Source organism: Salmo salar, chromosome 03 (genome assembly GCF_965601325.2).
Source record: "Salmo salar chromosome 03, fSalSal1, whole genome shotgun sequence".
Taxonomy (NCBI): domain Eukaryota; kingdom Metazoa; phylum Chordata; class Actinopteri; order Salmoniformes; family Salmonidae; genus Salmo; species Salmo salar.
Genome location: NC_138293.1, coordinates 17,880,640 through 17,893,292, shown reverse-complemented (window position 1 = coordinate 17,893,292; position 12,653 = coordinate 17,880,640). Strand labels below are relative to the sequence as shown.

The 12,653-nt window shown below is 42.2% G+C and overlaps 1 protein-coding gene across 3 annotated transcripts in view; it reads left to right on the top strand.

Moving 5' to 3' along the window:
- The first annotated feature begins 1,626 nt into the window (after positions 1-1,626).
- Positions 1,627-12,653, top strand: part of LOC106599117 (glycogen debranching enzyme-like) — a 31,955-nt gene continuing 20,928 nt past the window's right edge. Inside the window, exons 1-13 of one of the 3 annotated variants that reach the window (XM_014190188.3) lie at positions 1,627-1,781; positions 2,480-2,639; positions 5,097-5,307; positions 5,514-5,683; positions 6,267-6,470; positions 8,091-8,272; positions 9,018-9,129; positions 9,756-9,882; positions 10,121-10,223; positions 10,342-10,439; positions 10,768-10,907; positions 11,466-11,653; positions 11,875-11,998. In XM_014190188.3, the coding sequence (XP_014045663.1) occupies positions 2,555-2,639; positions 5,097-5,307; positions 5,514-5,683; positions 6,267-6,470; positions 8,091-8,272; positions 9,018-9,129; positions 9,756-9,882; positions 10,121-10,223; positions 10,342-10,439; positions 10,768-10,907; positions 11,466-11,653; positions 11,875-11,998 (1,744 nt within the window). In that variant the 5' untranslated portion in view covers positions 1,627-1,781; positions 2,480-2,554. Of the gene's footprint in view, positions 1,782-1,919; positions 2,144-2,479; positions 2,640-5,096; positions 5,308-5,513; positions 5,684-6,266; positions 6,471-8,090; positions 8,273-9,017; positions 9,130-9,755; positions 9,883-10,120; positions 10,224-10,341; positions 10,440-10,767; positions 10,908-11,465; positions 11,654-11,874; positions 11,999-12,653 lie in introns of those variants that run through there. The other 2 variants (XM_014190191.3, XM_045714577.2) reach the window with 2 other exon arrangements.

Genomic DNA, 12,653 nt, shown 5'->3' with positions numbered 1-12,653 from the left:
AACAACCGACTGGAGACAAAAGTCGAGGAGAGAAGTCAGTGGGAGGTGCATCTGCGACAGGCGAAAGTCAGACACTGATGTGGTTTTCCAACAGCAAGGCTCAGTGCAACATGGCAGTGTTGCAGTTGTTTATTCAAGTTTTTCTTTGTAATGTCGAAAAACTCTTCAACCCCCATATCACACACTGACATACTAAAATATGTGTTCAATGTACAGTCAATGAGACAGCCTCAAATAACATTAATTTGTATGTATCCACTATACATGAATCTCTGCAAAGTTTGTTTCAGTCATATCTTTGGTTACGTTTTGGTGTCAAACAAAAACACCCTAATGATTGGTTGACAATAGAGCCTCCCACAATTCAGTCAATGGCTGCAGGATGACGTTGATGCAGTTGACATGTAGGTGGAAGTCGGGACAATTTCTATTCCCATAATGCAACACATTTTGAAAGGAGGTGACTGCCTTGACAAAAGTGATCCGTTCCAATGTGCCCACAGATATGAGTCAAATTGGAAATTCTCTTGTAGTGTGAAATGAGCTGCAGAAAATAATACATATATACCACATGATTAAATAGAAAACAGTAATGTTAGAGCGGATCACTTTTGTCAATTTGGTGACAATCAGTGGTCAAAGAATGTTATGTGGATAAAAATTGTCCGACTTGCGCTTACATGAAGACTGCATGAAATTGACAAAAACCATGTGATCAAATGTCATTCAGTTTTGACTGTAGTGGACTGCACATTTCTGCAGTTGCTCTTCACCAACTTCATCCTGCAGCCATCACCTGCATTGTGGGAAGCTGGATTGTCAACTAATCAGTAGGGTGTTTTTGTTTGACCCATGCGAACGTTACCAAAGACGTTACCGAAGATTCAATCAGGAATCAAGGGGATATGTACAATTGAACGTAATATTTGAGGCTCTCTCTCACTAATTGATACTACAGTATACACCGGTGGAGGCTGCTGAGGGGAGGACGGCTCATAATAATGGCCGGAATGGAGTATCATGGAGTGAATGTAATGGTATCAAACATGGTTTTCATGTGTTTGATACCATTACATTAACTCCATTATACTCCATTCCAGCCATTATTATGAGCTGTCCTGCCCTCAGCAGTCTCCGTTGATACACACACATATATTTTCAGTTTGTGAGTGTGTGATATGGGGGTTGGAGACTTGTTTATTTCGACATTATAAAGAATATTTTTTAGAAACAATGGCAACACTGCCATGTTGGAAAACTATCTCCCCGACTTCACACCTTGGATTTCGTCTACAGTCACATCTTCTCGGACTGCTTTCCACCTTACTACTCCATCGAGAACGGTCTTTATAGCGCCTGAACTCTATTGAGTTCTGCAGTGCAGTCATGTATCCTACATGTTACCTAACACACGTCCTCTTCATGTAGAAGCAGCGCAATCCTGTTCGCGATTTTATCTTGTATCATTTCTTATTTAATGAATTATATTGCAACATTTGGTGTTTCAGTCGAATGGTGCTCTGTAATAAGACCACATAATGTTGCCAAACAGGTAAGATTTGTATTGCACCTGTCTACAAGAAAGTATGATAATAGAGGTTTCTTATATTCGTAAATGTACGGTAGTCGGTTTAAAGGTTGATGCAAAATTGATACGCCCCCCTGCTCAGATGCCAAGCCTATTCTTCAATACAGGAAAAATACCGATACTTTGTATTTTTGCAAATTACATGAAAGCAACTTTTCACGATGCGTTGAGTATTTAAAGTTGGGTGTAACAGGTGCATAACTTTTTATTTTTGATAGTTTGTAAGCTACGCATAATGCTTCAACATATTTTTGTGTACAGTTTTCGCATCTTGCGGATTCAAGCTTTGTGGTTGTCTGCTTGGTCCTTATACTTTAGTGAGTGGCCGACTGAGACTGGACACGGTAGATCGAGTATTTAATAGCCTGGTTGGCCTTTTAAGCGACTGAATTCTGGACCTTATCCAGAATGAGTTATGATTTAAATATGGATACTCATGCGCTGCACAATTTCAAGTGGGCGTTTGTTGACAGTGCGTGTTGGTGATGCGCGCATTGTGGACGCGAGAAGCCGTGGGATACATGCAGTGAACAACTGAAAAGGATTCAAAATTAGGTCTGCCGAATTTAGTTGATAATGGACCGAATTTAAACTGGACCATTGGCTAGCTACATGGTTTCCAATTCTGAATAAAAGGCTGCCTGCCAATTGCGTCAAGTGACAGATCCACTTATAAGAACTTCACCTTTGTAGTGACTATTATCACATTCCAAATGCATTGATCTTTAAGAACTGGATCCAGTTGTCCAATTTCAACTACACCATTCAGCTGTCACAACGTGTCAACAATATTATGTTAGAAACTGCAATAGGCTGCTAAAATGTAACTATTTTTAGACAGCTGAAATATGTTGTTGATGGCTGGTGACATATTACATTTTTTTTCAACAGGAGGTTCTCGGAAAAAGAAAATCCATATCATCATCCCCTGTACAGTAAAGGACGACTTATATAGGCAAAGTCAAAATGTCCCTCCAGGCAAAACAAGTCAGAGTCCTGGTCCTCAACGATATGGAACAGCTGGGAAGGACACTCTTCCGCCTGGACCAAGGTACCTGGACATGACTTCCCTTTTTATGCATGCCTTAGGCTACCATGGTATTGATTCATTGAGAATAAGAATAAGGTGACAGTTAAGGTGGTATTTAAACATGAGACCTGTAGAAATATTTGCTAGTGTGCTGTTTCTATAGATAGCCCATTGGGACTGGGGAGTGTGGTTGCAGGCAGACACAGGCATGTCCCTCCCTGTATTGTTGTTTTTGAACATTTTGTTCTTTTGTAGTTTTTTGTTGTTGTTGTTCTTGTGAGGTGAGAGTGTTGCCTTTTTAGTTTAATATAGACCAAATTATTGCATGAACTCAGACATCTGTTGGTCATCCAAGATTTCCAGTATACAAATGCATCAACGTTTTCTAGATAACACTCACGTTATACATGATCAGTAATAGCCATTATTAATTTTAATTCAATGATATCTGGTAACATGATACTATTATGAGACAAAGCCAACATAGGTTGCTTCCTTAAGAAGAGATTCTGGTTTAGATGAATCGAATAATCTTGTTCATTGTCTAAATTATATTCATAAACCACAACTACAGTTGCACAGCAACAACAGGAAATAGTGGAGATCCAGTATACTTCTCCAGTTGAGCAACTGCAGCGTTGCAGTCTCAACCATACTTGATAAGGCAGCTGCTGCTGAGCTTATCAGCAGAATCTATTTTCAGAGATCAGACAACTCATTGTTATTCCTATATCTATCAATAACTTATAGTCTAGGGCAGGGATGGGCAACTTTAAAGGGGTGGGGACCACAAAAAATCTGAACTCATCGCGGGAGGGGGCCACAGTGGCTCTCGGGTGTGCGTACCTACCCACATTCATACCCACACATGCAGTCAGAGCCGGCCCTAGCCTTTTGGGGGCCCTAAGTGAAGTATTTTGTTGCCCCCCCCCCCCCCCCCCCTTGACAGTGGAGAGAACTACTTTAAGTTTTAGAGTTCATTTCTGCGATGTACATAGTTTGCCATGGGACAGAGCGATTTTGAAATGTTCTAACTAATATCATGGAATTCTACTCGTTTTGCCATGGTGGCGGAGAGAAGAATATGCCGCCCATCCCTGGTCTATGGCAACTAGACTTTAAGGGGTGGTTTCGCAGATTAATGACAACAAAGTCAAGGTATTGGAGTGGCCATCACAAAGCCCTGACCTCAATCCCATAGAAAATTTGTGAGCAGAACTGAAAAAGCGTGTGCGAGCAAGAAGGCCTACAAACCTGACTCAGTTACACCAGCTCTGTCAGGAGGAATGGGCCAAAATTCACCCAATTTATTGTGGAAAGCCTGTGGAAGGCTATCCGAAACGTTTGACCCAAGTTAATCAATTTAGAGGCAATGCTACCAAATACTAATTGAGTGCACGTAAACTTCTGACCCACTGGGACTTCCAATCATTGCGCTAATATTAGTTAGCAACTTCCTTCAAACTGCACAGGGACAGTTCATCTGACTCTGGGGAAGTACTGTAGATAAATCTTGCAGTATACCTTTAACCCTAACCTTAACCACACTGCTGACCTTATGCCTAATCCTAACCTTAAATTAAGACCAAAAAGCAAATATTTGTTTTCATGAATTTTTACAATATAATCCAATTTGACTTTATGGCTATAGAATTTACTGGAAACCGGTCCACTCCAGTCAAAACCTGTCCACGTGGGAATACAGCGATTCTGCTTCAAGGGACAATCTGCAAATGAAACAATAACAAAAGCGTACTCCCCGCCACTGTTTCGATAAAAGGCTGAGGGATTTTTTTTTTACACTCGGTGTACATCATTCATTTATTTATAAGTACAAATATTGATGTAGCAACTGCAGATTGCCCCTTTAAGCTGACCGATAAGCAGACTGCCTGCCTTTCCTGCCTTTGGAACAACGTCTTCCATTGTTAGGCAGAGACAAAAACCCTATCGTCATTATATACAATGGGCTCATTTGAGTAGTAAGGTGTAAGCAACAGACTGTAGACGAAAGTCGAGGAGTGAAGTCGGCGAAGGTGCATCTGCGACATCCAAATGTCGGACACTGTAGTGGTTTTCCAACAGCATGGCCAAAATCAACATAATAGTGTCAACATATTTTTATTTTCATTTTATTTAAGGGGTGGTTTCCACAGATTAAGCCAAGTACTAGACTGAAAAGCAAGCTCAATGGAGAGTTGAAGATTATTTTTTAGTCCGGGACTAGACAAAATATGTGTCTGGGAAACTGGTCCCAAATTTGTAGCTGGTTCATTAATAGCGATGTGCAAAATCTCCTTTCTCACGTTTTTGGAGAATGAGTAGCAAATATTAGTTGAAACGGGTTGTAATCAGTTAGTGGTGCGTTCAAAAGCATGGCGAAAGGGGGGACGTAACTTGATCCATGTGCCTTGCAGCATACAATCATAGAAATGTATTGTAAGCTCAGGCCTGTTTGTACTATATGTTTCATCTAAGGCTTTGAGCTCCAGTTCCGTCTGGGCCCTACTCTCCAGGGGAAACATGTGCATGTGCACACTAACTACCCTGCCCCGGGCAAACACTTTGACCGTCACACCTTCCAGGCCCTGGACTGGCACAACCCCATGGGAAGAGAGGACGACTCTGACAAGTTTTGCACCCTAGACCTACAGATCGCTGGATCATACCAATACTACTTTGGTCACGGGTGAGAGTTAAGCACTATTGTAATAGAGACCAGTATTCATATTGCATTTCTACATGAGCCACAACATCACTGAGCAACTATAGCTTCATGTTGTATGTTCAAGTTGGAATATTGTCCCGATTGTCTTCATATAATAATTTATTGTCCTTATATAATGCTTGATATCACCACTATAAGTAAATATTCTACATGTTTTCACCCCCCAGCCATGAGGAGAAGTCAGGCGGTGGCTACATAGTGGTGGACCCAGTGCTGCGTGCCGGGGCTGACAACCACCACGTCCATCTGGACTGTATCACCATCCAGACCTACCTGTCCAAATGCCTGGGACACCTGGATGACTGGCCAGCCAGACTGAGGGTGGCCAAGGAGTCTGGTGAGAGAGAATGGTGACGTCTTTATGCCAGCCTGCCTGGCTGTCTAGTCTGTGTAGGGCTTTAATTGTTCCAACCCAGGACTAGAATACCTGATTCAAATGATCAACTAGTCATCAACTAAATTAGATGTACAGTGTTAGGTGTGTTATGCCTGCAGTTTTCCTGGATCAAGAGCAAAGAATTGTCTTGTAAGTCCATCATCTCACCAGGAAGTTTGGATCCCATTTAACAGGTTTGACAGAATTTGTTTTAGGTCACCTACGGACACCAGTTTAGTTCATGGTCCCAAGTCAATGTTTACACTACATTTTCACCTTGTCATTTTGCAATATCCCAGGCTTGTCCTCACTTGACAATAGAAAGAGGGTTAGTTTAATCATTAACAAGCTGGCTCCAAAACGCATACTGTATGTAGTACTAATAAACGTACATGCATTAAAGTGAAATGGAAAGCATAGATATCATGCCATGCGAGGATGCCATTCCCTGAGTTTTTCGTATGAAACTTAATCAACTAAGTAAACTGAGAACATTTAGCTCCAATGCTTGGATATTAACAAATGCATTTTGTTTGTTTCACAGGCTACAACATGATCCACTTCACCCCACTCCAGACGCTAGGGATATCCAGGTCCTGCTACTCCCTAGCTGACCAACTAAGCCTGAACCCAGAGTTTTCACCACCGGGAAAGAACTACACCTGGACAGAAGTGGGAGAGTTGGTGCAGAAGCTGAAGAAAGAGTGGAATATGATCTGTATCACTGACGTGGTCTACAATCACACAGGTGTGCGTGTGTAGGTGGGACGTGGGGTGAACGTGTGCCTATGCGAGTGTGTGTCTCCCTCTGTTTGGTTGAAGGATCATTGCAACAGCTGTGTATTAGGTTAGAGATGTTGCGTCGCAGTCAGTAACTGTGAGGCCATACCTAAGCAGTTCCTCTCAAAGTCCAGAGAAAAAGTACCAGCATTGTCAAAGAGCCAGGCAGGTCTCACAATTCATAGTTTAGCAGTCTTATATCCTTAAATAACTTCTACAACATTTTTAAAGTCCCACTCTAGCCAATGTTTGCATACTGCATGTCTCTTACTGAATGTAGACTAGGGAAAGGTCACTAGGAAAAGGCCACACTCTCTAAAATAATGCCGAGTCATGGTCCTCGAGTCTAGAGCGAGCTTTAAAGATGAGTGGCGTGTTAAAAATACCCTCCCTAGATAATTCTGCACCACTTGGTCATGGCTGCTGGTGAACCCAGTCTGTGTGTGTGCAGCCCTGCAGCCAAGCTGTTGCAAAGCAGAATCTATGTGACTAGCATGCTAAGCTAAAAGAGAGAATGCTTTCGCTGACTCAAGCTCCTATTGATTAGATGTGTTTTGAATAGAACCTGCGTCAAAGTGTCTCCTTGCCATTGGTTCAGCTGTGGTTTCTTTTGTCTTCAGTGTTTGAGTGTGGTGTTTGCATGGAGGTAGTTGAGTTGTTTTTCTATTGTCTACTAGTTTCTATTCAGGGCAGTTGTATCCTTTATGGTTTGCAAGTGTCTGTAATAAGGTTCAGTGTATTGTAGGTAGCCTGCTTCAGAAACCTAGGTAAGGCTTGGAGAGGAGGAGGTCTTGAGAGCAGCACTCTATGGCCAAGACCCAGTATTGTGAAAGGTCAGATGGTCAGAGAAACCTTATCTCCATGGCAGCTTAAAGGCCATGTGCTGACTGAGGTCCAGAAACCTGCTGAACTCTATGGTCTGTGGTCAGTGCGGCTTACAATGATGTACCAATGGGTCTGCGCTGCTGTGATATGATGTAACACTCTGAAATGGTTACCAATGTTAGAGTTCCCCTTTTCTGTCATATGTGCTCATATTATAAACAGGCGCACACTATGGTTAGAATGTGTATTATCTGAGAAATAACCTAGATCAAAAGTGAACATTTTCAGTGTTTACATAAAAACAAAATATCTTTCATGCAAAAAAAACAAAATGTCTCTAGGGTTTATTTGAGTGAAGAGATACCGCTGCCATTTTGGTCATGTGCCCAACGATTATCCTACCACTGATAGTTCTCAGGGAGTGTCTGCATAGAATCAATGAACCTCTATTCCCCTCTGTAATATTCCTTGACAAAGGCCTCAATGTCCTCCATTACATTTACATTTACATTTTAGTCATTTAGCAGACGCTCTTATCCAGAGCGACTTACAGTAGTGAATGCATACATTTTATACATTTAATTTCAATTCTTGCATTTTTTTTGTACTGGCCCCCTGTGGGAATCGAACCCACAACCCTGGCGTTGCACACACCACGCTGGCGTTGCACACACCATGCTCTACCAACTGAGCCACAGGGAAGACATAACTGAGGATTTCAGTGTGGTAACTGTTGCTTTGTGCCCTTCCCCTGCCTGTGCAGCCGCCAACAGCCCGTGGATCAAGGAGCATCCTGAGTGTGGCTACAACCTGGTCAACTCCCCCCACCTGAGGTCAGCCTGGGTCCTGGACCGGGCCATATGGCACATGACCTGCAACATGGCTGACGCTAAGTACGCTGCTATGGGCCTCCCCGCCCAGGTCCAAAACGAGGGGCACCTCAATGTGAGTGTCTGAGGTTTACTTTCTCAGCTAGGATTGTGAAATTCCAACCTTCCCAAAATTCCCATGTTTTTTTTTTTTTTATCCCAGTTGGAGGATTCTTGGAATCAGGAGGGAATAAGCAGGAGGGAATCCTCAAACCGGGAACTTAAAGGCCCAGTGCAGTCAAAAATGAGATATTTCTGTGTTTTATATACATTTCCACACTGAGGTTGGAATAAAATTGTGAAAAAGATGATAATCCCCTTTTAGTGTAAGAGCTGTTTGAAGAGACTGCCTGGAATTTCAGCCTGTTTTGGTCACCAGGCAATAAAATTGTCAATAGACCAATAAGAAAGAGTTACAAATCTCTCTACCAATAACATATCGTTTTCAGTTTTCCCCTCTCCACTCAGACCACTCCCAGACAGTCCTAGCAAAATTCTTACTTGAGAAATTGATATTTTCTAACAAGGTATTCTTTTATTTTTTTACCATTTTAATGAAAACAACCACAGTAAGGTGCTTAATTGTAATCCAGAAATGATTTGATATTGAGATAAACATGGCTGCATTGGGACCTTTAAGGAAAGCTTACTTAATTGTTTTACCCTGGCAACTGCACTATAATGGTGGTCTAGAGGTTTTCCTGGTCATGTCGGATGTGGTCAGGAAAAACCACAGGGCCTTATACATAACACCTCGTTCGGTTTGTCTTAATGAAATTGTGAAGACCTAAACCTTTATTTTTGTGTTTTACCTCTCTAAGGCGATCCGCAATGTTTTGTGGGAGCAGGTGTTCCCCAAGGTCAAGCTGTGGGAATTCTTCCAGGTCAAAATCGAGAGCACTGTGGAGGAGTTCAGGACCCTGCTCACAGAAGGTGAGAGCATTCAACTGAGCACTGTACAGCACTGTTTTTATCTTTCTGTTCATGACATCTGCTGTGTCATTATAATAACTGGTGTGTATTCACAAGGAACCAAAAAGGAAGCAAGCAGGCCAAAACGTGGAGAGACCTTCCTAATTACCTGAACTTGTCCAATAAGAAACTCTCGTTTTCGTTGCGAAATGTTTAATACGGTTTGCTATGGTGTCCACTGAGTACACCTTTTATTTATAAACACCTTATGTCAGAGGGTTGTTCAAAAGAGTAACCATCTCCTCTTCTCATGAGCTCCACCTGTCCAGACAGTGACCGTGTATGGATTCGCATGAGAAGTAGAGCCAAGTCAATCAAACAGGCACCTACCTCCACCGCAGTGGGAGTTTGTCCATGTCTGATGTGAAACAAATGACTCCATGGAAACAGAAACATCATATAAAGGAGGATAAATTGCAAAAGTGTTGTTGATTTAGTGTTGTTGATTTATCATTATCCAATGTTCCTTTTTTGGCAGCTATAATTTCTCAGTCAGAGAAATTGTGTTTTGGTATTGAGGATATGCTTGAATGTGTTGGTATTGATGAAGTCATTTATATGTTGTGGTATTATGTGATTGGACTCAGGAGCGAAACCAGACCAGAAGAAGACTGGGGGTAAACAGGGACTTAAGATCATCCAGGACCCCAAGTTCAGACGGTTCGGAAATAAAGTGGACATGGACTCCGCTCTGGAGACCTTTGTGCCTCACAGGTGTGTGTGTGTGTGTGTGTGTGTGTGTGTGTGTGTGTGTGTGTGTGTGTGTGTGTGTGTGTGTGTGTGTGTGTGTGTGTGTGTGTGTGTGTGTGTGTGTGTGTGTGTGTGTGATCATGATGAACCGATGATCATGACTTAACATCAGTTCATTGGGTAGATTCTCTTGAATGAATCGATCCCCAAATCTAAAGCCAAGTCTCATCCTGCACATTGTCGATTCTTTGTCCCTGTCCAGCCGCAGTCCTCAAGCCATTCTGGAGGCCTGTAACTGGCTGTGGGGGAGATTGGAGGAGATCAATAAAGAGCAGTACCAGCAGATGTTACACCACCAGGAGCAGGTAGGGCACACTCCCGCCACCCCCAGCAGTAGCTCTGGTATGTTCCATACGTGTTTCTGGGTAATGTAGTCCATCCATTTTACAATTCTTTGTTCTGCTTTTTTTTTTTGCCACACAGGCTGCTAACTGCATCGTGGGAAATGTAGTTTATGAGCGCCTGGCTGACCACGGGCCCAAGCTGGGCCCCGTCACCAGGAAAGACCCTATTGTTACCAGGTATGCTGTGTGTGCAGACTGTATGTAGATTTTAAAAGGCTTGATTAATTAGTTTACTTCACTCACATTAATATAAAAACAGATTTAGAAACAAGGTCTACAGTATTATGACTGTAACGTCAAAAAAGGAGATTCACTTTATTTCCTGGCATTGAAAAAACGGGGAGTTCCATCCGTGACATCAGCGATTATATCATGCTAAGCTTATTTAAAAAGGACTGCCTTCCTTAGAGCTGAAGCAATCATGCCCATCTAAATACAATTTGGATCATTTGTTTACACATGTCATTCTGGATCCAAATAAATAAATGCGTTTGTATGTTGACAGATACTTCACCTTCCCGTTCGAGGAGAAAAGCCTGGAGGATGACCTGCCAATGATGGACCAGCCAGACAAGGCCCGTCACTTCCTGGCTCACAACGGCTGGGTGATGGGAGACGACCCTCTTAGGAACTTTGCTGAGCCAGGTCCACACTTTTTATTTTACATTAATTTATTCCTGCCCATTGTGCCGGCTGGCACTTAGGCAGCAACAAAATAATCTTCACTTCTGATGATCTTCGGCTCTTTCTCCACTGTGCCCCAGCTCTGGGGATGTTGGAGCTTCGTCAGTTGTTTTAAAATATAATAGTTCAAACGTGTGCTTTTATCTAGAACAACTTACAATAAGCGCATTCAGCTAAGGAAGATAAAACTTTACGCTCACTTTTTTCTTCAGGGGAAAGACCAGTGTCTCTCTATGGGTCAATGACACGCAAACAGTGTAGAGATGTGTGATCAAGTCACTCTGATTAAGAACAACTGCTATCTTACCAAAAACATTTAGCATAAGTGATATAGATGAATGTAAAGATGAATTTTTAGTTCAGACTTTAGAAACAAAAAGCTGGTAATAGTGATGCTGGTGCTGTGGTAATCTGATCATTCCACAAGGGGGAGCCAGTGAGATGTAAATATAATTCCCAGTGTTACTAAAGGCCAAGTCTGAGAATTTAAAGAAAACAAATGCCTCTCCATCTTTCCAGGCTCCAATGTGTACATCAGGAGAGAGCTGATCTGCTGGGGCGACAGTGTCAAACTTCGCTACGGCAACAAGCCCGAGGACTGTCCCTATCTGTGGGCCCACATGCAGAAGTACACAGAGATCACGGCCAAGCACTTCGCTGGGGTCCGCCTGGACAACTGTCACTCCACCCCTCTACATGTGGCTGAGGTACTGTACACAATTCCATTCAGTCTGAGCCATTGATTTTGTTATTACACTCCATATAGGCCATACTATCTATGAAACCCATAACGTTACTGTATGGCCAATTAATACGATTCAGGTATCTTCCAAGATAATTGATACAGTTGATGTATGAGTAAAGTTAGTGATAATTCGCTGTAAAGTGACAAAACAATGTCATTAATGAAACCACTCTCCTTCCGTAGCACATGCTGTCTGCAGCCAGGGCGATCAGGCCCAACCTGTATGTAATCGCTGAGCTCTTTACGGGCAGCGAGCTGATTGACAATGTGTTTGTTAACCGCCTGGGGATAACCAGTCTTGTCAGAGGTACCGGACGTTGACATGTAGTAGATACAGTGCTGGAGTGGTGGGGGTTAAATCCCAGGTTACACTTTATTTCACGTATCTGGTGTTTACTAGACATTCAATTGAAAATGTTTATTTAAATGACGTAATAATTGCGTTTTGGTGTCTTTGAGATGAATTGAAAAACAGATATATTTGTAGCATCTGGTACCAGTTTCTTCAAAGCATGTACCAGAAAGTATCATTGGTTACAACATCATTTTTGAGTAAACACCAAATACCATCTTAGGACTGTAAAATAAAGTGTTACCAAAAACCTTTTGTTTTGGCATGACACTAAATCTAGTCTCTGTTTTTGTCTCTTTCTGTGTGTCTCTCTCGTCTCTCTAATGTCTCCCATTTACAACCCTCATTTCATCATTCCTATACCTCACTTTACATACTATCTTGCTCTCTGCTAAACATTTTTGCATTAAACATATCACCTTTCGTTTACTTCCTGGTCTGAATACCTCATTGACCTTTATCATTGGCGTCCTCCTCACCCCTTTATCGGTTCCCTTGTCATATTTCTGTCTCTTTGTTTGGTTTGTGTTTGGTGTTTGGCATGTTTTCTTTTGAATCTTGAAACCCCCATGACCCCTCTTCCATACTAACTTGCTTTCCTGCTTAGCTT